General features: G+C 34.0%; 1 protein-coding gene across 2 annotated transcripts in view; it reads left to right on the top strand.

The window, feature by feature from the left end:
• Window positions 1-25,316, top strand: part of LOC138322985 (cAMP-dependent protein kinase regulatory subunit) — a 75,487-nt gene extending 50,171 nt beyond the window's left edge. For both annotated transcript variants that reach the window (XM_069267267.1, XM_069267266.1), the window contains exons 2-11: window positions 1,953-2,105; window positions 13,827-13,918; window positions 14,250-14,311; window positions 15,454-15,500; window positions 20,029-20,127; window positions 20,566-20,625; window positions 22,438-22,498; window positions 23,752-23,873; window positions 24,046-24,127; window positions 24,949-25,316. In XM_069267267.1, coding sequence (XP_069123368.1) covers window positions 1,953-2,105; window positions 13,827-13,918; window positions 14,250-14,311; window positions 15,454-15,500; window positions 20,029-20,127; window positions 20,566-20,625; window positions 22,438-22,498; window positions 23,752-23,873; window positions 24,046-24,127; window positions 24,949-25,121 — 951 coding nt within the window. In that variant the 3' untranslated portion in view covers window positions 25,122-25,316. The remainder of the gene's footprint in view (window positions 1-1,952; window positions 2,106-13,826; window positions 13,919-14,249; window positions 14,312-15,453; window positions 15,501-20,028; window positions 20,128-20,565; window positions 20,626-22,437; window positions 22,499-23,751; window positions 23,874-24,045; window positions 24,128-24,948) is intronic.
• Window positions 25,317-27,659: the final 2,343 nt, after the last annotated feature.

Below are 27,659 nucleotides of genomic sequence, written 5' to 3'. Positions count from 1 at the left end.
CATGCTTTACATTTAGTTTTCAATTTTAAAATTGGGTAACAATTGTACATGATTGTGTATTTTGTAAAATAGCAACCATTTCATTTGTCTTGTTAATGTTATCCTCTCTGGAATCTGATATTAAGCATTTTTCTACTTAATGTATTATACAAATACATGTTTTTGTTTTGCATGATTTAAAATATCTTTAAACTTAATGCCTTAGCACATCAAAACTTACAAAAAAATATATTTTAAAGATGCTCCACCGCCGACAGAGCATAAATGATATTCATCATTTGAACAATAATTGGCATTTGATCGTGTATATATATGCCTAATTAGCACAAAAAATAACATAAAATAATTTAGTTTGCCTTCGGTGTATCATTACTTCCATTCCATATAGGATATAGTGCCACGGAATTTTTTCGGGATGCAATTATTTATTTTTCATATTTTTAACTTGAAGTAAAATAAGAAGCTCAAACTTTTCAATGGTGGTAATGGCGTAAAGTAAGTAACTTTTGTAACTGAAGAAAAATATTAAATCGTCTGTTCCTGTTTTTGATAGTGAAAAAATACCATTTGTCAGCGGTGGAGCATCTTTAAGTTATCCAATTAATCATAAAGTTTGGGAAGAAATTTTCATACAACCTAATGAATCTGTTATTAATAGTATTTTTAAATTCATTGAAAAAGTCAAAAATATTGATAAAGTGTGTTTTTAATTGCAAGAGTCCATTCTCTTTTTTTGACCGCTTGTGTGTTTTGTCTTCTGCCCCCGCCAATCACACAATGAAAATTCTATTTGTATGTAAATAAAGTACTTTACAAGCATACTGAAGTTGTTTTCACATCCAACAATCAATAGTGGTTTTCTCCAACAAAAGGAGATAGCTGTAGAACTGGCAAATGCTAATGACATGAGATATTACTAAATATTGTCCTCCCTTATCAGAACTCCAATCCTTGTCTCTCCCAGGAAATGGCAAATTCTCCTCTTAATGCTGCAGAATTATTGGACCAGTTATGGGGTTTTCTAATCAAGTTTGTTTCACCGTATTCTGATGTTTTTTTTCCAAAATTGATGTTAAGACAGAGGACAGCAATATGGTAGGACTATTTGGTATTTTTTTGTCTTTCATAGTACATTTGTATTGTGATATGTTCATGAATTATGGTATGCTGCATTATGAGTATATAAACATATAGACTATAAAGCTGTATGATACTGATACATTGATCATATTGAGGAAAGATTTCTGAATTTGTTTGAAGATGCATGTTGTGTAATGTGGAATTTTTCTGTATCAAAGATTTGTTATAGACTTTATATTCTTATAACACCAAATATGTAGAAATAAATAATGCATTTTGACCCTTGCAGTTATTGTTTACTGAGCATTTACCAGGAACTGGTGAAGTTTCCAAATCCCTGACAGTGTAACCATATGGTAGAAATATTGTTGTGAGTTTCTCACTTTACTTTCTCATCTTTCTTACCCTTACCACATTAAAGCTAGATATGGGCATGGATGTGTTTTTTATCTGGAGGACATCTTTGGAATACAATAATGTCTAATTACACCTGTTGATTGGAGATTGGCTTTGTAACACCTGTAGCCTTAATTGCCTATACCAGGTGAAACGGAATAGCTGTTATCATGATCACATAATGTATTAAAAACTTTCTTAATATCATTGTGACATTCTGTTTCCTTCTGGGACAGGGGAATTGTGAAGCAGAGACTCATTCTAAAGATTGTGGATTTGGTTTTAATTTTTGAACTAGTATTTCAGTAAGGAAATTTCTTCACAGCATAAAGGTATATGAGTGTGGATTTTCATTATTTCACAGTGCAAATTCGTGAAGTGACATTTCGAAATTCTGTTTTCTTTGGTTTCTAATTATGTAGTGCTTGCATTGTGTACATGCATTCGACTAATGGAAACTGTTTTGTGTGTTGTAGGAACAGAAAACCAAGAGTAAGTCTGCGACGCCCCCAAGTGATGAGAGAGACGAGGAAATATCACCAAGTCTAATGATGACAGTACGTTCTAGAAGAGGAGCCGTGAGTGCTGAGGTTTATAAGGAAGAAGATGCTGCTCAATATGTTAAAAAGGTTGGTATTCTCCTTATACATTGATAAATTTAAAAGTTCTGGCTTTGAAATACATAATATAAGTGTTGAATCTTTTGGCTGTAGTGTTGAAACTATAATATGAAACAATAGGTCACTCAGTGCTTTATATCTTGTATGAGTTCTCGGGATTCTTTAGGATTTTTGAATCTTTCTTATATTACACACCGTTCAGGCAATCACTTTTAATAAAACCATTTGTTAGCTGTTGATCAGAAACCTATGGATCACTTTCATCACCTGAATTTGTGTGCAGTTCTTTATGCTAACAATTCATTGATAATTAAGATTTCAGTTATCAAATGTACAAATGTGTTCTGATATTGTAAGATATTATTTAGTGATGGGTGGGGACAAAGAATTAGGTCGTTTTACCTATAAAAAGAAGATCACAGGTCAACTAATATTTGTGCTTATTGTAGTCTTGTCACTTTTGAAATATTCACAGACACAAAATTCTAGTTATCCTCCGCTTTTTCTGAAACGGGGGATATTAATTTGGGTTTGTCCGTCTGTCTGTAACACTTCGTTTCCGTACAATAACTGTAAAAAATATAAACCAATTTTCTTAAAACTTAGTGACAAGATTAAATGCCTTAAAGCTGACAATGCAAGTTAAAAACATGCAGTTGAAATTTAAAAAAAAATATTAACGAAATATTTTTTTTCAAAAATTGTTTCTGAGACATCCCCTAGTTATGACAGTGTGGTATCTAAGGAAGTGGCAGGCATTTTTCTGTTGCTCTGCTTAGTAACCTTCACTGGCCAACCCCCTATATAAAGCACGGGACACTTGACACACGTGTATCATTCTAAACATATCTTGTCTCAGATACACATGCCCCGTTATTGCAAATAACAATGTCAAATTGAAAATAAACGCTGCACTCACCTGACAATATTTCATTGAAGTAATAGATGAATGTGTTGTCAGCTATATCCCAACATATGTCCAATACGAACTAATAAAACACTTCAATATACACTAAGTTTTACACGTACATGTACAACGACACATGTGTGTCCTTGATAGTTGTCGCTCGTTCGGGTCAGGTACGTAGTCAGGTGTATATGGTCAGTTGAGTGTGTCGGGTACGATGATATACGTGGAGATATGTGGACGGATTATTTTTGGATTTCTATTCACTTGCGTTGGAATTTTATTTTGAGAAACATGTAAATGACAACTTAGAGGAGTTGACATGTTTTCTTGCTAAAAAAAGTCCCATATAGTTTTACAGGTGAGGGTTTTGTTGACCTATTTGTAGGTGATATAACCTGTGGACTGCTAGGTGTATAGGTACATGAATGAGCACACGTGTGTCGATTCACGCGCTTTATATAGGGGTTGGTGAGTCGTCGGAATGTAAAACAAAAATGGCTGTCCTCAACCGGGGAATGTCTCATAAACGATTCTTGGAAAAACGAGTATACTTATTTAAAAAAAAAATCATGTTAATAATTTTATCTTGCATTGTCAGCTTTAAGCTCTTGGCCAAGTTCGATCATGACTGTCGATGGACCTTATTTAGGGGAGTTATGGCCCTTTGAATTACTAAAAACGTCATTTTCTGCCATTTCCGTGCAATAAGTGTAACAAATGTAAACCGATTTTCTTCAAACTAAGTAACAAGCTTAAATGCCTTAAGGACTTGGCCAAGTTTTATCGAGACTTTCAACATACCTTATTTAGCGGAGTTATGGCCCTTTGCTTAAATAAATAAAAAAAGTCAGTTTCTGCCACTTACGTACAATAACTTACTACAATAACTGTAATAAATATTAACCAATTTTCTTCAAACTTGGTAACAAGGTTGAATGCCTTAAGTGCCTGGCCAGGTTCAGTCAGCTCTTTCAGTGGATGTTATTTATCAGAGTTATGGCCCTTTAATTTACTACAAATGTCATTTTTCTGCAGTTTCTGTGTAATAACTAACAAATGTAAAAACAAATATTGTTAAAACTTGATATCAAAGTTAAATGCCTAAAGGGCTTAGCCAAGTTTGATCGCGACTTTCAACGGACCTTATTTAGCGGAGTTATGACCCTTTGCATAAATAAAAAAAAAGCATTTTCTGCCACTTCCGTACAATAACTGTAATAAATATTAACCGATTTTCTTCAAACTTGGTAACAAGGTCAAATGCCTTGAAGGCTTGGCCGAGTTCAATTGCCACTTTTGGCTAACATTATGTAGTGGAGTTATGGCCCTTTGATGTACTGAAAACGTCATTTTCTGCCATTCCCTGTGCAATAATTGTAACAAATATGTAAACTGATTTTCTTAAAAGTTAGTATCAAAGTTAAATGCCTTAAGAGCTCAGTATAATAGTTACTTTCAGCGGACATTATTTTACACATCTTACTTCCAAATAAGACTTCAGTTTGTTTTTTCATGTCTCAACCAAGGTTAAACCTAACCTCAATTATCAATGTTTACCTACATTATGTCCTGAAAGCGGGGGATGGAAATTCCATGAATTTGCTTGTTTAGAATCAGAGTCACTTTTTCGATGAATAGGGGGAGCTAATGTTGTCACCCCCGCGTCGGCGTCGGCGTCAGCGTTGGCGTCCCATTTCACGTTAAAGTTTTTGAGCAAGTTTCTGCTTCGTCAATTGTTTAAGCTTAAGTCATCATAAATGTTTATGATTTTTTTTTCCTAATGTGTATGGATGCTGAACGTGATAATACAACCAATTTGGGGCCCTTTAGGGGGTTTTTGAGTCTGTTAATTTGTCATATTTCCATGTTTAAATAGTAAATACTTGAACATCAGCTTCTTCTGAATAGGCAAGCTTTGCTGTTCTCCAACAGCTTTTGTTACCTTAAATGATTGTTTATAATAGTGTTTTTTGAGATGTCAGCAATATAAAAAGGAAACAAAATTGATGAGAAGTATACAGATTTAAGTGTAGTGGAAGTCAAAAGGCCATGTTCTGCTGTATATATGTTGCAGAAAAAGTAAATGTCTTGTCACATATGTATCATTTATCCCCAGCCAAGGCATTTATACAACAAACCCACAGGACCGAAACTTAAGTAAATGCATATGCTTCCAGTTTGGATCACATTTTAGGTGATACAAATACCTATGGAATCTATTAAGATGTTAGTTATATTCACATCTGGAATCGAACAATCACTTGGCTATTCTGTCTCTGCAAATTACAGAGTTATCTACCCTTGTGTGTAGGTACCGGTTGTGATGGTTTGTTAGCAAAAGTTTTGTCGTTTTCCCTGCAAAAAGTGACATTATGCTCACTATAACAATCAATAATTCAAGGACAGTTAACCGGGATTACTGTCCCACATCAAACGTTTCACTCTATTCAGTAGATTTAATTTGGATCTTGTGTTCTGATTACTTCAGTTTTACAATGGTTCAACAGAGTTTACAAAAATCACCAGTCTTCTCAGAAAAGAAAAAGTACAATACAAAAGGCCACACGAAGGTACATATCGTTTACTATAATCCAGCTTACTTTTGCTGTGACTTAATTCAGGGTTTTCTTGTCCAATGATTTCTTCACAGCGATATAATTTCACGATTTACAGTTAAAATGCTAGTAGTGTATTGTACTTATAGGTGAATTTTTTCCAAACAATATAGTTTCACAGATTTTCATTGCCTGCAAAATATGCGAAATTTAATTGCATGCAAAAATAAGTCGGATTACAAGTGAGTCAAGATATGTTGGCTTAGGCTGATCATCACGAATGTTTATATATTGCTTTAGAAAACAATTGACATTCAGCAAGACTTTAATCTAGGCAGAATTTAAGTGCACAAACTGTAGTACAAATGATGTCTGTTTTGCACTCTTGCTCTCATCAACAGGATGTCAGAAGGTGCAAGTTAACCTCTTTATTTCAAAGATTATGTATACAAAATCTATAACAGCTAGTACAAGAAATAATTAAATACTTGCTAAGCTTAATTAACACATGCTAAAATATTCATGTACACAGATGTTTTGGTGTTTTAATCTTGGCTTATTCAGAAAGGCAGACTTGATATATTGTGATGTGTGAAGGGTATGTAACCTTAATTTATAATAGCTCAACTTTATATACAATACATTACTACCCTAAGGGCTAAAATGTATTGATGGTGTAAACCCTCGTATTTACATGTGATTTTGTTCCTTTGTGATCGGGTACTTCAAAGTAACACAATTTTCCGCCCCTATATAGCAAACCAATTGAAACAAATCCTGATTTGGTGCTGGGAAGAAAATTTTGTTATTACATTTTGGAAAATCTTTCAGCATTTCTTGTGATTTAATAACCTATAGCAGTATGGTCTAAAGTTGCTTTTGGAAATAAACAGTTTTCTTATGTGATGGTAGTTAGAAGCTCATATACAGTGTACCTATACATTTTTCCCCTAATGACAGGCAATTATTTATGCCAAATCTATGTGGAAAGTTTTTGGAACTCAGGTGAACAAACAATCAATATTACTTGTAGGATGAATGAATCAATCAATGTATTGTAATATTGTGTCTATAGAAATCTCAACAGAGAATTCTGTTCAGTGCTTATAACATGTTGGATATATGTATGTAGCATATATATTGTGACCAAGGACCACATATCGTAAACTAAAAGTACAATTGACCAGTGGGAACTTCTTTAATCAGACCATTCTTATAATGAATTCACACGTTGGCATACAATGTACATTGCTCAATGGCATGGAGCTTAAGATTGATTAAATCAGCATTTCAAGAGAAATAGGGTATAGGATCCTGGACTGACCATGGCCAGAGGACTTGACCTATTTAACCTCTCTATGTCAGCGGAGTGTCCATCTTGTCTGATTTCTGTCCTCTGATGGACACTTCATTCCGTCCTTGGACCGGTGACTGACCGCCTCAGATTGTTTCTGTCCTTTAGTATCACATATCACTCGGAATGACCAATCACGTTTAGGGTCTATTTGATTGCATATAAGGCTTGTCTCTGGAAAAGTCGACCTAGCCTTTTACCTTACTCTTCTTGCCATTTCCTGTTGAGAAATTCGATTAGTTTGTGTGATTGACTTAAACACTCTGCCACAATTGGCTGTGCTGGGGCTGTGCTGGGGCTGTGCTGTAGTGTTGGGCTGTGGCGCTGACTTAGAGCCAGGCCCACCATGTCAGATGGACTACAAATCAATAACTCTTCAGTGTCAATAGCATTAAACCTTACACCTTGAAACAGGGGAGGAGCTATATAAATCTCTACTTATCTACCCCATACTTCTCCAGTTTAGATGCAAGCAATTTTGAGCAATAAAGTTCTGTAAATGAAACATTTCCTCTGGCGAAGGTCATACTGAGAACTTGTCATACAAGGCACTGGGTCCTGGTTATACTTCTTATCCAAAGTTTCTATTGATAAATATGGAGCCCACAGAACAAGAAATTGTAGAGAAAAAAATTTTGTTGAGAAAGGAACTTGAGCAATTTAAAATGGACTTAGCAACAGGGGGAGATGTTGAAATGCCCGTGATGCCAGAGGTAAGGTCTCTTATCAACTTTTCTAATACTTTCTTATTACTTATGGACTTTTGCCCTAGTGCCTTTGTTTTCCTCAATATCATGATAAATAATTTCATTTAGTTTTATAGTAATTTCCCTCGTCAAAATAATGTATTTACAATGTTAACTTTGTAAATATTTTATTTTGACAAGGGAAATTTGGATAAAAACTAAAGCAATAAACTTTTTAGCATGATTTTGATGTCTTTCCATCAAAAACCAAAGACTTGTTTTCACATTTCAATTTTAGCAAATGTTACAAAATTGTAGCAAATTATGGAATTCGTGAACTGATCATGATCAAGCTACTTGCACCATTTGATTTGCTAAACAGTATATACATATATTAAAAGTGGAATTAAACCATTAATGATTGGATTAAGCATGAAAGCTTTGCTGAGATAATGTTCTCTTAAGTAGGCATTTTTCTGTTATATAACTGTTCTATTTATCCCTTTGTATGTATCTTTTTCCAATTGTAAACGATTGAAAATTATGGCCACTTCTTGACAAATTATTTTTTCAAAATCATATATAGGTTTTCCTGGTCAATTAAAAAATACCTATTTAATATGTTTAATCAGTTCAGGAAAAATGGCTGACCGGTGGTCATCTTTGATGTTGATGTGACTGAATTCCCATAGTTAAAAGTGGTATGCATTTAGTCTTTGAATGTGACCATGCAGGTCCAAAATTAGTTAATGAGTTGATGGCTGCGACTGGCATTTACATTTAAGTTTGAAAAGTAGAACTTAAGAAAGAATAAAAGATAACGTAAAACCCTTACAATAAGCCTTTCCTATCAGTCAATGGATCTTAAATCTTATATAGATAGCTTATACTCTGTTTTGTTCAACTAGAGAAAAAATATCACAGCAAAGCTAGGTGATAGATTTTGAAATCTCTCCATATAGAATGGCATTTAACTCATAGATATAGTGCTTCTTCATGAAAAAAGAATTACATGTACCTTTGATCATATATAATTGTCATACAATACTATAAGACTCTTTGATATGTAGATATGAAGGATAGGGATATATATTCTACCCGAGGGTCACAAAATGTAGTAAAACCCAAGGCTTGCTAAGGGTTTTACAACATTTTGTGATCCTGAGAGTATAATATCCCTATCCTTCATATCCACTTATGAAAGAATATTTTTCTTTCATACCTCCACGTTTTATTGCAATTTTACAATTATAATATCCGGCCATTTTGAAATAAATTCGAAGAAATCCACGGCTGAAAGTCATTTTTTCCTACATGAAAAATTACGTGATATTTTCAAAAAAAATTCTGTTGTTTGCATCTTTTATAGCTATATAGTAAAACCAGTCAAGTTTGTGAAAAAAATGATCAAATTTTACCGAGGAAATAAAAATTTTGTTGAACCCATGACATCACGAGCCTTTATTGCATGGGTAGCCATGCAATACAGCCTCAGGCGGCATGAGTGTATTAATTGTCCTAGACCAGCCAGTATTACACCTGTAGGTATGAAAGAATATGAAATCTGCCATTACAGATAAATGTTTGTAATGTTCAGAGAATATTGAGTCAATAGAATGTGAAAACTATCAAGTTTGTTTATATGAAATACCTACACCTGCATAGTTTACGGAGAGAAAAAATCCTCAACCAGCATGCATCGATCCTCTCAATTATTAGAAGGAGCGAGTTTAAATGAACAATCGGGTCAAGGTCATCTTTCAAAAGCAGAAAATTTTCTACCTGCAAAATTCACTTTTACCAACTTCATCCTGACTTTCTTTAAATATATTAGCAAGACACACCACTATGCCCAACCTCTTACTTGCTGCTCAGCAGAAATAGAGTGGGGCCATTGGTTTGCTTAGTTAAACCTCATTATGTTACTAAGTGGATTTTTTTGTATAGTATTCGGCAGAGATCTCGCAATAAATGGGCAAAAGTTACACTATAATATGAAGACTGTCAAAATCTCTTCTGTACGCTTCAGTGACATAGCACTATAAATGGGTGAAAGTTACACTATAATATATGAAGACTATCAAAGTCTCCCCAAACAACACAAGCAAGCACCTGCACATGCAATGCATTCATTGCATACAGGGGAGATTGTCTTGAATGAAAAGTGCTCGCTTGGGATTTCTTTATAGGTCAAAAGATAAAATGACCGTTACAAAAATTCAAGATTCTTTGAATGATCAAACTCAAACTCATGCAGAACATTCTTATTAAAACTGCTTGTTTGGGATTTTTATGCAAGAAGGTCAAAGGTTAAGTCGCTGTTGCAAAAAAAGAAAATCTATTTCCATGCTTAGTATTTTGCATTGCTTAGTTCCAAGTATAACAGGAGTTATGGAGGGTGTGAATGTGGAAGACAAATTTGTTGTATATAGCGATGCATATACTTTTTGGAATGTCTTGTTATACATTTGAGGTCAAAACCTATTTTAGGACTCATATGGCAATCAACCTTAGTCAGTTGACTACTATTACAGTAGTAAAGTAATAAAATCAAATCTCAAATGCTGAAACCTATTGGCGTTAAGGAAATAGATTTCAGTTTGATTACATTTGAGGGCTTTGGCTGGTTGTTGTTAGGATCCGGAGTAGAGTGCAAAGTTTTGTAATAAGGTGTCAAACATGTACTCCTATGGAGCTTATCTTAGATCTCTGTCTCCATCAGATCCCATAGTCAGTCTATATAAATTAACCATTCCTGTGTCTGATAGATGTAGTTCTGGATATTGATGGTTTGATTAAAATGTCACGTTTTGTGTAAATTCATTTGCATAATTTGCATTTCATTCTGCACTGCTATTTGTTCTTTGATAGAGAAAACGCAAATTGGATTTTTGAAATCAAAATTTGTAATTAATGTTGTTGTTTTTGATAGCAATATTAAATTGAAAAAAAATTATGTATTACATAAAAATGAGCATTTGAAAATTTCTCAAGGGCCTGTTTGACGAATATATCGTTTAATAATATGTATTTAATAAAACGGAAATAATAGTATTTCTGTTCGAGGATGTTCATGGGTTTTGTTACATGAAATATATATAGGGACACATTCGAGACCATGCAATCATTTCGGCAAATGGGGGTATTTGAGGAATGCGGGTTCAAGTTAGAGGGGTTGTACTATAAATTTCTGTGATGTGTGGTTTGTAATATAATAAATTTAATTGATGTGCCGTTTGAAATATATTTTTATATAATAAATATAGTAGATGTGTGCCTTTGTGTGTGTGGTTTGTAATTCAGTTGATTCTCAGATCATACTGATCAAACTTGAAGAAATCTTGTAGAGGATGAGTGTATTGAGCTGTAAGTAATGACCATTAGGAATTAGATGTCATTAGACTACTAAATGTTCTATTGGAGCTCAACTCAGACGGACCCTTCCTATACGATGTGGAGATACTTAACCTTAAGTCGATCTATCTTAATTGGATGGATGACGAAGGCATTGAGCTGGAGTTAGGGAATTATACAATAAGTGGAAACTACTGATAGCTTCTGTCAGTGTGATAGCCGATAGGATTCAACTCTACCTAATAATGTATTCAGGATACCTCACCCAAGTCTTATCATTTCTAGGAAAAGTTAAAAGGCGGCGATTGATAGCAGACCAGCACCATTAATACATCGCTTGTTAGACTATATCTGTCATTAGCATGGCTTTCTCGTCTGTAATGGCTTCTGATTTCACACATCAGTAAGTCTTATGTAGATCGTTAGAAATTGGAATTAGTCTATTATTCTCATAATTGAGTGTGAGTTTGTCACCCTGTACCCCTCCCCTCGTCTGTATCAGGTCCGATCTCGGATATTGAGTGTTACTCTAACATACGAAACTAAATGTCAATGACGAGTAGAGCTTTATTCTCCCGACGTCAAAGCCAAGCAATGATTGGAAACAGACCATATATACTTCATTTTTCTTTATAACGGAATTCAAAATGACAGGATCAATGGGATTCAAGGTCAGATGTTATATGGTTATAAGGTATAGATAGCTGCCAACTCAGCATCTCTACTCCAGGATCTGGTGGCTGGCCTTCCTGATCAGCTCTTCTTGTGTAAAAATTCTGGGATAAATTGTCTGAGAAAAGGGTTTTAATATAAATAAGGTGTATTTAAGTCTTTTTTCAGTTGAAAGGGCAAGTAATATTATACCATACTTGTAAATGTATTATTATAACTCTATATAGCTCCTGGGCTTTATTCGGAAGCTTTCCTTCCACAGCAAGGTTCAATATTGTATTGAACTAGCTCTCTTTGTTTCGAAACTGATTTAACCTGATCTACAGTATGATGGATTCGACCTTTAGGAAACTCTGTGGGTGTTTCTGGTATATTGTTAGCAGACTTTTCTATAGCTTTATATTTCATAACAATTTTACGTGTTTCAGATGTATTGTTTACCGCTGGCCAGGATTCTAGTCTTCTGTTTCATAACGATTTTAATGGATCAGTCTTATCAATTTCTCCAGGAGAAGTTGGCTCAATATAGTCTATTCTAAAGCAAATTCACCCATTCTTTGTTGATCAGTCCTTTGATGAAGAATTTCTTTTGATTTGATTTTTAAGTAAACCTAATTACTAGACAGATGAAACCTTGAATGCCATCACCTGAGGAACAGCTTTCTGTGGCTAGAGATTAGTAAGGTTATATAGTCTACTGCTAGGTGTCGCTTAGTGATTTACACCCATAGAGTCTTTGATATACCAGTAATTATACAAAGTCAGGGATATTTGTGGAAATCGTATAGAATTAGAACTAGACTTAACCCCAGCATCAAAGTCATTATCATTCCCCATCCTGTGAAGGGAAGCATAATTCTTGTTTTTCTTGAATCATGAATAATTGTCCATTCAGAAGTTCTAAACCCTAACAGAAATCTTATTCAAACTAAGTGTAAATATTTGTCTCATATTGGTGTGCCACATAACCATCCAATTTCTATGATCTCAAGGTCAAAGGTCATATATCAGGACATCTTAACCACTCGGCCACCACCAATTTGTAAAGCGTTGCAATCAAAATCTTTTGTCAACCACTGAAGAACTGCTGCATCAGTAGCCATATGTAGCAGAAAAAGGGAATGTTGCATCTTGTTTAAGCAGCAATTAATAAGCCTCACGTTTGGTTTTGAGTTGTGCATTTGCTATTGTTAGGATTAAGGCTCTAGGTTCTGTTCCCTGGCTGAGACATATCAAAGTCTCTGGTGGCTTCTCTTCCTGCCTATAACATTATTTCACATGAAATGAGTACAAACAGGTTATTATGACGCCTGCAAAGCAAGGGTGACACATAGGTATCACTGTATTGGCAGCGTCGGCGTCCATGTGATGGCGGCGGTGTTGGGAAAAGGTTTCAGTGCGATAACTTTGTATATAAGTGTCAGATTTCAACTACATTTTGCATATTGTTTTAATATCAATGAGATCTCTAATGAGTTTGATACTGGTCAAAATCGGTCGATATTTGCAAGAGTTACGGGACTTTAAAATTACAAAACAGATAAATCCATGGTTTCCGCTCGATAACTTTAGTATTTGTTGTTCAATTTCAACCAAATTTAGTATGTTGCTTTATATCAATGAGATTTTGGATAAGTTTGATATTGGTCAAAATCTGTCAACATTTGCAAGAGTTAACGTTGCGGGACTTTAAAATTGTCTTCACTGATAAATCCATGGTTTCCGCTCAATTACTTATGTATTTATTATCCAATTTCAACCAAATCTTAGATGGGTTTCATACTGGTCAAAATCTGTCGATATCTGCTAAAGTTACAGGACTTGATAACTTCACCTAATTATTAACAATATTGTCAACTGGTAATAACCATTTTTTGTGAAATTGCTGGCGACTCGTCCTGTTCCGTCGAATTCTTGTTTTCTCACATAATTACAACTTATTTTTCTATGAATTTTAAAGAAAAATGTGTTTAAAAAAGTGAAAGATAGTAGCCATTTTGTTCCTGTTCTCGAATTCTGACGTCACATAATTGTTTATATGTCATAATGGATTTCCTGCTGGGCACAACCAATATGTAAAAATATTACATGAGTGAAGATTGGATATTGGGTGGATGATGTGATAAACAAGTTTTTTCTTGTGTGTACATATGAACATATTATATTTAATACATACATTCATTTATTTATATGTTGTAGGTGGTACCAAAAGACTATAAGACAATGGCAGCATTATCCAAGGCAATTGCTAGAAATGTACTCTTTTCACATTTAGACGATAACGAGAGAAGGTAAGCAAAACTTCCTTTAAGGCAAATTTTATTTGGACATTCAAAATTTTTTAGCCCTTAGTTCAGAAGTTCAGAGTGTTTTTAACAGTAACTGTTTTTTGTCAATCACTTTTACTTGGAAATGCTACTAAACCAGAATGATGTACGTCAAACAAATGGTTAGAATCTCAACATCCATATCCTGATCAGAATGTTGGAACCACTTAGATATACTGGAATTATACAATTGTAGTTTCTCCCTATAACTGTATTTGTCTGAGATGATCTACTTCAGATCAATGATAATGCACCAGAACACCAGATAATATGTATCCCTGCTTCCATTTTACAGTGATATTTTTGATGCCATGTTTCCAGTCCATCGGCATTCTGGGGAAATTATTATTCAGCAAGGTGAGTGCTTAGGTCACACATTGGTAATGGGGAGGGTAGACATCGCTCTACAGTGGACCTACTTAAACAAACTCTACATTAGGCCAGCACTAAGCGTGGACCAACATCCCAATTTATTTAGAACCAAACTCGTGTATTGAAGTTGAAATGTTGATTCAAGGGTAAATAGGGCCCAGACATTGATGGGAGGAGTATGGAAATGTGTCTGTACTCGACAGGTCCATTCCATAGATTGAATTTTCTCCTAGCAAGGCAATTTTCGGATTAATATTTCACGTAGCAACTTGCAGTAAAATAGAGAAACTATAAATGTATAGCATGGTCTGAGCTAAAATCTCGCTGAAGTGGAGGTAATACTGTCTGGCCCCAGTGTAACACTAAAATACATCAACATATTGAGAAATGAAAGTCTATTCAAGTAATCATGTAGAAGGAATGGTTAACTATTATTGAAAGTCTTATGTTTGGAATATTAATTTAGATACTCATTAGGTTTTATTGAGAGAAAAAAACCCAATAAAACATGGTTATCATGGAAACCAGATCATTAATACACGTTTTCTAAAATAACATATAAATCCTTACTTTTTGGAGTATTTTTCTCATTTTGATTTAATTTTATTTAATTTTATTTAATTCAAATTTTACTGAGATATCCTGCCTTTTTGGAAATTTTGCCATTTTAAATATCAACTGCAAGACAATTTTTATACAATATGTGAATCTTAATGTTTGTCTCTACAGTAAATCCAGCCTTTTTTCTGAAAATGACTTTCAAATTTTACTGATAAAATAGTATTTTTGTTGATGTATTGAAGTCTCAAGGTATTGGTAGCCATGTGATACGCCTCAGACGACACCAGTGTATTTCATAACATAAACCTGATGGTATATAAAAGAAAAAAACAATATTCTGTCTCTGCATATTACAGAGTTAGCTCCCTTGCGGGTGGGATTGATCGAAAGTATGATGTTGCATTGCAAACGCATGACGTCACAATCAATATTTACCCACAAGGGCAGATAAATCTGTAATATGCAAATACAGCATATATGATGAGTGGTATTGACGGGTTGATTTTATTACTAGAAGATTTATGTGATTTTATTGTGACACTAATACTGTCTGTAATGTTTGACAGGTGATGATGGCGATAATTTCTATGTCATAGACCAGGGCGAAGTCGATGTAAGTATTCTTTCTGTTATCAGTTACGGTATGCCGGATATTTTTGCAGGAATGATTTTTTCATGATATCATGGAAAATTGATGTAGTTTAGTCGTGAAAATTCCATCTACAAAATGATTAAGTTGTAAATCCTATCTATGCTTAAATTGTTACCACAACATTTTTAATTTGTTAAACAATTAAATATAATTTGCACTATTTAATGTCCAAATCCTGAAATATTTGACTCACAAAAATAACCAGTTATACAGTCATTATAAGAAAGAGTGAGCACAACCTTTTACAGGTATTACAATACATAAGTTTGAATCATAGACATACAGGGATTGGACTAGATCTGAATTGCTATTAAAGGGAAGAGCCCTCTTCATCTGGATATCTAAACATAAAACATCTAATAGCCCAGTAAAGATGATTACCGTGCAGATTGACAGTCTTTGTTCATACCATATATTTTCATCAAAAATCTTTATGAATCTTCCTTAAAAGTTCTTATCAGTAATGGGAATGGATTACCTGCTGTACCTTGTAGTAAATAATTCAGATGAACAATGTCTGATACTGTATTGTCTCCCAGTTACTCAAGGTGAGGTTAATATTGTCTGTTCACATATCTTTCTATGCAAAACAAAAATATCAAAATAGAATAGAATTTCAAGTGACAAATATAGCTATATCCTTTTACATGTAAAACAATGTTTGGATTAAGAAATATATATTTGCATCCTTTAGATTTGATTTAAGTTCGTAGTTATGAGATATTTCCTTAGCGGTGGTATCAAGCACAAATACCGATCTGTTCAAAGGATCAATAAAATGTCATATTCAGCTCAGAATAGAATTTAACAAATCTTAAAATTCATCTGGAGTAATCAAACCTGGAAGAATAAAGAACAAACAAAAAAACAGACAAAAGATAAAAAAAATAAAAACACCAGAAAGAACTTAAAGTTATATGTGCCGTAACTGGCCGAAAATTTTGACATGTTATTTTTTCTTCAATTATCTATTTAAAACCATAAGTTTTAATGAATAAAGCTGTGAAAATCATTCAAATGGACAGACAAACATATATGATGTCTTATAAACGTTAGTTAGAACACACAGGTTATGCACTGTGAAATTCTTGTTTTTAAGCCTTATACATGTTTTGATGAAAACATACCTTCTGAAATCACTTTTCAATTATTAAGAATACTGTACAAATGTGAAATGAAATTGTAGACAACAATATGGCTTCATGGTCTGACCGTATGTACTCATTTCACTACACTGAAGATGTTAATATAATGATTTTTGGCAGTACTGCCAAAAATCATTTTCAGCTATTATTTGTACATGTAAATTAAAACCTGTGAATTGAAAGTATTGTAATTCTCAAAATGTTGGTAACTTCTGGTGTTGAATAACATATTTAAAGCTCGTCTTGATTCGTGAGTATGAAAAATACGGCACATATAACTATAACTTAAAAACTCCACCAATTTAGATATCATCCCCATGAAATATTTTAAATTTTGCAAGAGGTTTTAAAATACAGTATTTAACATAGTAGTAAGGGTTTACCAGTAGATACAGTGATGAACCAGCAGGCTGTAGAATGGGGTTTGAATACCAGCTAGGTGTACACTTTACTATTCTGTTTCATTTAGAGGCATTTAATAGACATTTCCAAGAGAGTTTTATCATATAGATATATTTTTGAGGGCAATGCAACAGTTGATTGCTGCTTAAAGTACACGAAGTTTATTAGTTTTCTCCTTGCTTCATGCTAGAGTGAATTTCAACCTTTAACCTGTTGGACATGGACCAATGGTCACAGGTTTTATTCCTGCTCAGACACACTATTCTCTCTTCTGGTACAATGTAATTCTAAATATTGATCTTATTATACCAGGAAAAGTAATGAAAAGTTAAATCAGCTCTGTCTAGCATTACATGCTGTCTTTGTTACTCTTTATTTACAATTCCATCTCTTCTGAACAAAGATTGTCTACTGATCACTGTACTGATGCTTAGTATTGTTGTAATTATATAAAGTACACATGTATGAATGAGGTTTTACTTCTTCATCTGCTCAGCATGAGCAAGAGTAGAATTTCAAAAATTTAAATACATGTAGATACCCATTACATATCTTTTCATCAGTGGTATATTGATTCCAGAGAACACTCACATATTAAAATGTAATTAGGTATAGAAACATTAGCTATTCTACCAAGTAAACAAAAAATGAACTTCAAATTTCATCTTTGTTTCAGACACTTGTTTTTTCAGTACATTCTATGAAACAAATTTCTTCTGTTTATTTCTGTGCCAAATGAAATTCTCCACTGTTCTATACTAACTGTTGTATAGAGCACTCCATTTCTGTATGTTTTGTCACGATAAGACCCTCACTGAGGACCGACTTTGATATTGATAACATTATTATATATAAGTGTACCAGTACTTTATTAATGCTGGTATGTAACCTTATAACCACACCCCAGGGAGACAAAATAAATGAGATGGACTCATAGTGGGAGTGATAATTAGCTGTGGTCCTCTCTAGATTGGGGATTAGGTTAATGTAAGATGTTTTGAGAACTCTGTTCCTTTTTGGCCGTCCCTACAGGCTTCAATAGAATGATGATTTTGACACTAATACTGATAATATCTTAATTAAACACATTATTTCGATCCAAAACGTATTATAAATCTTTCATTCCTGTTTATAGAAAAAACCATTGCTTCTTTAATATGCCAAAACATTATGATGAAATCAAATATGATTTAGGCACTAGGGTTTGATTTACATGTTGTTTATGAGTATGCATATTCTTAGTGTCCAGAAGGCATTTATGAATACATGAACTGCCACTACAGATCTGAAGGGTTAAGGGTTATGTAGTACTTGGATCCTGACGAGGGTGATGGTTGTCAGCTGTATCTAATGAGTGTGATGTGTTAGTCCCTGTGTTTCTGCCTCTTAAGGCTGTATCATCCTCTTACCTTATATGGACACATAACCACGACAACGCTACAGGAACCTTCAGCAGATTATATCAAGACATAACCTCACAGCAACAGGATTTCCGACTGTCAGTTTCCGCAAAGTTTTTGGCCAATTTTTTTCAATTTCCTTCCAAGCCAAAGCCATCATATATCCCGAACATCCTACTGTGGCTTTATAAGGACACGGCGATGTCGCCTAGGGGTAGAAATAATAATATCAACGTGACACCTGATTAGCCTAAGCTAGTTATAAGATCTCCAGCAGACTTTCTTCATAAGTCAACATTTCCACTGTTTCTATAATTATACTCATTTAGAATTCTAGGCCAAATCATTTATCTACTCAGTACTGTATATTTATGTAGGCCATATCTAACAATAACACAAACAACTTTGTACCGCATAACATGGAATATTTATGTGCACTTTCTTTCATGGTTTTAGGCTTTCAAATAAATCTGTGGAACACATATTTGTAGATTTTGACATTTTATTTTAAAATTAGAGAAGAAGTCAAGAGTTATTACATTTTCATGAAAAAATCAGGAATAATTCTGGAGTTTCTAGATTTAAGGGATACGAAATAAACCTTAGTTACAGAAACACTGCTAAGTTCAATAATAATATTGAAACAAGTATAAAAACCAACACAACACAATGAAATGAAGGCTTACAAATGTTGGCATTTTAAAAAGTGAACCTACAAACTCTTTGTTGGACTGCATTGTGCAAGTTGTTCATTTTTAATGCTAATGGACAATCACAATAAAGGATTATAATTCACTTGTTGGGTTTTGGCCATTGAAACAGAACTCACTTACAAAACTCTTGTAAATTTGGAAATTCTAGCAAGCTTATTTCATTACAAAAGATCTATGTACAAATGAACAATACAATTATATATACTAGGATCTGTAAAACAAATGTGTTAGAGTTTATGGCCTTGCTATATAGGGAACGAAAGTGACCATTAGTGATCAGCTCACTGGTGCTACTTGTTTGTAAACACCATTCGTACAGAATATTAGACATCTAGTTTTCTAACTGGTAGTTTGGTGGCGAGAGGTAATTAATCAAATGTTAGATAGTTGTGGAGGAGAATTAATGTCCAATCTGTCTGGCACCTAATTACAGTGGTCCAAATACTTCGTCTGATAGATTTTCTCTCTCTCACAACCCTAAACACTCACATTTATGTGTGTTTGGATGAAAAAAGCTTAACCTCTCTTGAATGGACAGTGACACATTCTAAAAAATTGTCAATACAAAATAATGTAAAAATGTACAAATCAAAGTATTACAATAAATAGACATATTTTTATTGCCAGGTAGATGTTATTTTATTGCCAGGTAGATGTTATTTTATTGCCAGGTAGATGTTATTTTATTACCAGGTAGATGTTATTTTATTGCCAGGTAGATGTTATTTTATTGCCAGGTAGATGTTATTTTATTACCAGGTAGATGTTATTTTATTGCCAGGTAGATATTGTAATGTTATAATCAGTGGTTGAAATTTGTGTTTTGCAGATTTTTGTTAACAATGAACACGTGACTACAATAGGAGAAGGAGGAAGTTTCGGGGAGTTAGCACTCATCTATGGAACACCAAGAGCAGCCACCGTTAAGGTAACCAAGGACAAAGAGCAGGCCAGCATGTGTTATAGTGGGTCAGGATAATAACACGCTTACAAAAAATTCATGGTTATAACGTAGAAATATTCACTCGCTGTGTCAAGGTTCTTGTATCTTTTTTATATGTGTATTAAAGATAAACTTATTACACAGTTATATGGTTGGTCTGTACATCGGTAAGGTTGTTGTATCCAGGTTTTCCAGTATATCTTTCATGAACTCATTTTAACCTTCATGCAAGGTCTAAGGATTCAAACATGGTGGATTAAGTTTAGCCTATTGGGCAAATGTTAATAATGTGCATATTAACTTTTCATTCCCAACCTCCCCTTTCTTTCTGAAGTGATGTATTGAAAATTTCATTCAAGAACAATTGTAAAAAGTTGCTAATTAACATAAATATAAAAGCTGTAACATTTTCTTATCAAACAGGCCAAGGGAGACGTAAAACTTTGGGGGATTGACCGAGACAGTTATAGGAGAATTCTTATGGTAAGTTGTTGAAATGAAATAGAATGAGAGTTTTACAAAAAATAGAAATTGAAGAATTTGGAATACTGCTGGGCTTACTTAGGTTATAAATAAAAAGATGGATCTAAAAATAAATATCCTTCATTTTCTTTGTAAAACTTTTGCGTGGGCTTTATTTAAAAATATGTAAGTCCTGTTGAGAATCCATACAACTAGAAGTTGATTTAAATCCAGTGTTTGGCAATAAAGTGAGAACTCCTATGAAGAACTTGTGTGTTTTAATTCAGGCGTACATTATTGGACTCTTGGCACTGAAACAGAAAATCTGTTTATTCCTGACCAGTTTCTGTAACGAAAATCACACTCTATAATTGAATAGTTTTCAATTAAATTTCATTTTGCAAATTATCCAGATTAAATTGAGTTGTTTATAATGAACCTGTACTGGAGCTTCATCAACAAAAAGCTTAGATTGTTTCAAGCTCTCTAATATCCTTGGGAGTATGTGTTTGTTAATGATTAATTTATAAATCATCAACTACTGCACATCATTATATACATGTACAATGTGTATGATGTTCTTTTTTAAAGCTATAGAAAATGATTATTATGCTGTAAAAACTAATTAAACTTATTGTTCCAATGTAGTGGTGATTTTTCTATAACAATACATGTTTCAGATTCTAATCAGAAGAATTCTGCAAATGTTAACATCCTTGTGTTTAGAGACTGAAGTAGACCACAGTTTATATCAGACTATGTTCTGGGTGTCTCCTTATGAAAGTGGTTTCTTACAATTAGGTGTTCCTTGTAGTGGCAACATTTATTCTAATCCCATCAAGTATCGAGCTGAAGTCCTCGATTACACTTCACGCCTTGTCACACAGATTCCGATTACAGAAGAAAGAAATGATCGTTTAATTGAAGACCCCAATCTTATAGCACAGAAAGGTTGATTTTCTGATATCGTTGAGAATAACAAAGAATTTCTGTGATTAATCTATCCTGTGCAGAACTAAGCCCTATGTAGAGTGTTGTTGGAGGGTGTTCTACCGTCGCTTCACTTTATCACTGGTTTGAGGCATTCACCAACCTTTATTACAAGTCGGCTGGCAGAAATTCTTTGTTTCTACAGGTTTCAGAATTATACAAATAAGACAGATTTCTTCAGGCCAGAATCTGATCAATAGGCATCATTAGCAGTTTCTGTTATATAAGGCTTCTTATATAACTGAGCAGACTAAAGCAATTAGATCAAGGAACAAGTGTATAATTTACGTGTCATTGTAATTAGTAATTCCAGAAGGGCAGGTCAAATCTGAACCACATTAATGGCTGTGATTACCGAGTGAGAACCTGCAAGGCGATGTTATAATCATACTGATGCTGACAGTTGCATGAATGATAGATTATCAGGTTAAGATGGTGATGTTAGAATAATTTGCACATATGTTGAAATGAAATTAATTTCTAGCACTAAAGATAGATACTTAGGACACACAAAGAAAAAATGTAACTTAACAACATGAAGAGGAAGATTTTGCTATGTACCTAGAAAAAATAACTAGATAATACGAACTTTTTGAGTGTACAGACATTGCTGTATTACTTGTAATTCTCAGCTTGAGGATGCAAGATTGTTTGGCTTAGTTAGCTCAGACCAGCACGTTGCTCAACTTTTATAAAACACAAATTGTTACATAGGGGAAGCATGGAAGTTAATGTGGTACGTGCTCTAACCAATGCCTGACGGTAGATGTTTGTTTTTATATAACCAATGATAGCATGTGAAATAAACCACTGGATTACTAAACATATGTTTTATATTTACAGGGAAGCACAATAAGGAAAAGGAAGATGTATGATGAATTTCTTAGCAAAGTCTCTATTTTAGGTAAGTACTGTATAAGCCTGGAATCAGCATGATGGTTTAGCTCAATCTGTGAATAAGGACACCGGTGTTTTGAAATGAGCAATCCCAATATCCACTGCAATGACCGCTGAATTCTGCACTTTAGTTACCGTTTCCTCATCACTCTATTTCATGTGATTACAGAGAAAATTACATAGTCAATTACAAGAACCAGGCCTTGTAGGAGCTTTCTATCTGATGTCTGTTTTAGGTGGCAATTATCTGTAGAAACTCAGTCTTGTGCACAGGCATCGCTAGCTTAGACAGGTGAAAATTTCCTTTGATCTTTATCAGCTTCCATCCTGGTTGATCGGGACGGTGGGAGATCGTCAGTAGAATACCTGAGATATTTTATGTTGATGTGATATGTCTGTAGATGGGTGATGATATGATGTTAAGAGAAAGGGGAAAGAATGTTTCTGTATCACACATGAAATCTGCCCATCGTAGAACAAATTAAAATCAATACCAAGGTGCTGATATTCCTCTGGGTCTTGCATCATTATTGATATTAGATAATCATTTCACACCTTCACAGTCAATTAAGCATCAACGTCTTTTCTCCTCTCTTTACATTTCCTCACCAGTTTAATGCTATGTGTATCAAAACATCAATACTTGTATTTTTCATGTGTAGTATCATATATGTACTTTTGGTAATCCCATAGTCCAATATTTTACCACAAACCCTCAACCTCTTCTGCAATTTAGACCTGAAGTATCAATTCTACTCTAAATAAATATATATTGGTCCTTTATTATAGTGGGATACAGGGTTATCAACTTTATTCAAATGAATGACTTTCATGATTTTCATTCAAGTTCACAGCTAGCAGCCAAAAAGTTTTTAATCTTTCAACTTTCACTCATGTGTCCCAAAATTGTAAACTTGATACAAAGCTTAATTATTCTGGGATGAAAGGTTACCACATTTATTCTAATGAATGATCTTGGCCTTCATTCAAATTATTACCAAGAAGACACAAATCTTAAACACACTTCTCCTTTTTGACCAATAGGCCCAATGTAGAACCTGTAGTATGTAGCATTAGTGCTAATGATCAAATGAATAGGATCACTAGGTGGTAAGTAAACAATACAAGTCCATTAGGCCCTTGTTATTTGTTAGGAGCATTTCAATTAAATGTGAACAATCTTTGGGAGCGTTTGTGAGATGAAAAATGATTTGTTTCTTGTAATTACCATTTTCTGTAAAGGTGATTTTTCTACTTCAGAAAACTTAGACAAATGGGAACGCCTGACTGTGGCTGACTCTTTGGAGCCTGTTGACTTTGAGGATGGCCAGGAAATAGTAAGACAGGGAGAACCTGGAGAAGATTTCTTCATCATCACAGAGGTAGGCTGCTAGAGTTATCCCTCTTTTACTTACTTAACCATACTCAAACAGGAGTTAGCTCCCCTAGAATGTCAAACTTAAACTCAAAATACCCGAAATGTATCTCTTCCTGAAGATGTATTATAAATCTACTGAATGACATTGTATAAATATGTTGTATTTGATGTTTTAGGGCCAGGCAGCTGTACTGCAGCGTAGAGCTGAGAATGAGGAGGCAGTAGAGGTTGGCAGACTGACTTCGTCCGACTATTTCGGTATGAACAGTTTAAGTCTACTTGTTAAAAGGCATTGAGATGAAACCAAAATTGTTTTACTCTTTTAAAGTGCTCTTTTAGGAAAATCATTTGTTCACCTGACCATATTGATATTAGTAATCTACAAGCTATCAAAAATTCATGAAAGATACAAAGACAATTGATCAGATTAGTATGTAATTATACAGGTACTATTTTTTATGTATTTGGGTTTGAGTTTGAGTTGAAGGCTTCTGGAAATGGTTTTGTTAAATTTGCACAGTGTATATTAATGCCAGACGGTAAAGTGAAACTAGTTTTATGATTGTGGTGATCAAGCTTGCACAGCAAAAGTTTATGATGTGCTAAAATGAGGCAGCTATATATTTTGGGTCTCACACTCAGGTTAAAACATTTGATACCCTCCCTTTAATAGTAGTTCTCTTCCAATGTGTATGCATACTCTGTTTTTACTATTTCTTTGTGATTGTTCAGAGGATTTGATACATTGATTATTATGGACTGATAAAGGCCAGTGGTAGATGCCTTGAGAACTGAAGTTATCTACTGCTATATCTAATATATTTGTTTATATACTTATGTACAATATATTGTTATTAAAGAATTTATGCTGCAACCATGTATCTAGAACATATCTTATCAGTCATCAGTTTTGAAAAGAGGCTGATATTCATTAAATTAATTTAATACTCAAGTTAAATATCACTGCCAAAGAAGTTTTCATGTAAAATCAATGTTAAATTGAAATTATAAAAAGATTTTTTGCTTAGTAACTATAATCTTGATGATAGTGACCACACGTTTATTTTTTTTACTTACAGGTGAGATTGCGTTGCTGCTGGACAGACCTCGTGCGGCTACAGTGGTGGCACGCGGCAAACTCAAGTGTGTGAAGCTTGATCGTACAAGATTTGAACGTGTACTAGGACCGTGTTCAGACCTCCTCAAGAGAAACGTGTCGCAATACAATAGTTTTGTGTCATTATCTGTGTGAACTAGCCAACTATTTGTCTATTTTAAAATTTAAAAAAAACAATATTAAAACGGACGCTAACCACATGATGAAGCAAAAGAGCAGAGACACATAATCGATGGTTCCATCAAATGTACATGGGGACAATGATAATAATTCTACAGGCCTGATGTACAAGTATCGTCATCTGAATGTCAGACACTTCATGGCCTTAGAATGCCATGCCAATTCAAATTTGACAGGCCTGATGTACTGATGTACAAGTAATCTGATGTACACTTCATGGCCTTAAATGCAACCTAATTATGAAATCGTCATCTTTTGAGGAAAAATAATGTCAGAGTTAATTTACAGTCATGGTGGTATCGGTGGTAGAAATACTGGTGTCCCTTAAATGCCAATTGTGCACTAATTACAGATGAAGATATCGTTTGAGATATTTCTGTAGGAAAGAATATTTTTATAAATGTTTAATAATTCCAGTAGTTTAATTTACAGAGTCATTGGTGGTATCGGTTGTATAAAATACGGATAGTGTCCCTTGAGTTACTATATTACAATTGTGCTGCCTATTTTGACAGATGTGTTTGTGATATATAGATATCATGTTGTGAGATATAGACTGCTCCTGATTAACATGCTGGTGGACTTTGTGGTAACTTTGTACTGTTCTCGGCGAGTTTGACAGTACGTGGTTTTTGCTTTCGTGAGGGTGGTGTACGACACACTGGAGATTATATAGTAATTACACTTTCGTGAGGGTGGTGTACGACACACTGGAGATTATATAGTAATTACACTCTTGCCACTGCTGATCTCAGTTACATCTCCCCGTGGGTGGGCAGCTTTCTCGTACTGTAAACAAACTAACTTTTATATGCGATTTAATATCTCGTATTTGGCGGGCAGCTAGAATCTGCGAAAATTCATAGTTGCGAAATTGTTCCGAGCTTAGATACAGTAGAATCGTTGCAATCTAGATAATGAAAATGTAAATTTGGATTGAAAATGTCATAAGGCATGAAAACGAGAAAGTAAATCGCTGCGAAAAGGAGTCGGTTTAGAGTAATCTAAGATGGTTATAGCCATGAACATGGGTGCAAAGTGGTGACTGCCTGTCTGTTATGTATCCAGTAAGACAAAAAAGGGACATTTTACTGACACATAGTGTATTGACCGTGACTTTTGTTTTCACTGTTTATTTTTCATCAAGTTCCTTGTTAATTAATGATTTAAGATAGTTGAATATAATTTGTATAAATAGCATTACTGCATTGCAGGTACAAATATATATACAGAATATGTTGACATGATATCATTGTTTACATTGATACATATATAAAATGTTGATGCTATTAAATTCCACCCAGGACAGTTTTAATTAAGCAGTTGTTTGATATGTAATAGGAATGTTTTATGTTTGTAGGGTTAATGTTGTCACTGCTATATAATACAACACGCCCAACTATTTATTTGTGTGTGTGTGCGAGATTAGTATTGGATTCTACTGCTGAAGCTATGAGTGGCTGGCTGGCCGGCCATTGCTGTACTCTCAAGGTTAACTGGAATCCTCTAACTATTCCCACAAAACTTCACTATAAGTTGTACTAGTATCTTTCACTGTGTTCCGTCTTTGCATATTAAGCATTGTAAGGAAGATGTTGATTGTTACATTATTAGTTGATGTACAAAATTTCTTTGAAATATTTGATGTTTCGCTCATTAACATATAACATAACAATCACTACCTTCCCTCAGGAGCCGAAAATGCTCTAGTATATATATGCAAATGGAAATATCCATTTCTGCACCAAATGTAGGTATAAGTTGTAAAAATAAGAATTATTTTTGTGAAATGTATTTTTCACTTTGTAAATTATACTGGTGAAATACCAGTCATATGCCAAACATGATAGTGTAGCATGAGAATGCTTTTATCTTAATTAGCAGCATAAATAAATATTGTATATCAGTAAAGTGCTGTGTATTAAATATCAGTACTGTACAGTGTCCTACACATTGGACAGGTATCTCACCAGCAGCTACAGCTGCAGACAGATGATCAGTCCCGTGCACCATTACAAAATCATTTTAATTTGCTGCCAAATTTTAAATGGCAGTTATTCGTCCATGAATCGATTTCCAACTTTAATTTCAGTACATTTCACAAAAAAAGTTCTGCTGGTCTGATTTGCATTGATATTTATAACGTGGTATCCTCACTGACAAATATCCAGATGACATTTATTATTAAAGCATACACTCATTTACCCCTGAAAAACCATAATGAACTGTTCAAGCCTTTGTATTGGAATAGTTCAAATGTGTCTTTGGGGTGAATGCATAGTTAAGATCTGAGTTAAGACTTCCATAAAAAACATTACGTATACAGTTATGTAGAGTCATTTTTAATGAGATTACTATTTCTATGACAAAGCTTCACAGTTTCAAATTTAGATACTGCATATGAAGATTTTATCATTTTGAACTACAATAAAGGCAGGATTTATAACTAAATATGATGTTGTACTGAGCACTTCATTGTATTTATATAAAAAT

Source organism: Argopecten irradians, chromosome 5, assembly GCF_041381155.1.
Source record: "Argopecten irradians isolate NY chromosome 5, Ai_NY, whole genome shotgun sequence".
Taxonomy (NCBI): domain Eukaryota; kingdom Metazoa; phylum Mollusca; class Bivalvia; order Pectinida; family Pectinidae; genus Argopecten; species Argopecten irradians.
Note: the sequence above shows the minus strand (reverse complement) of the source record. Positions and strands in the feature narration are given on the sequence as shown.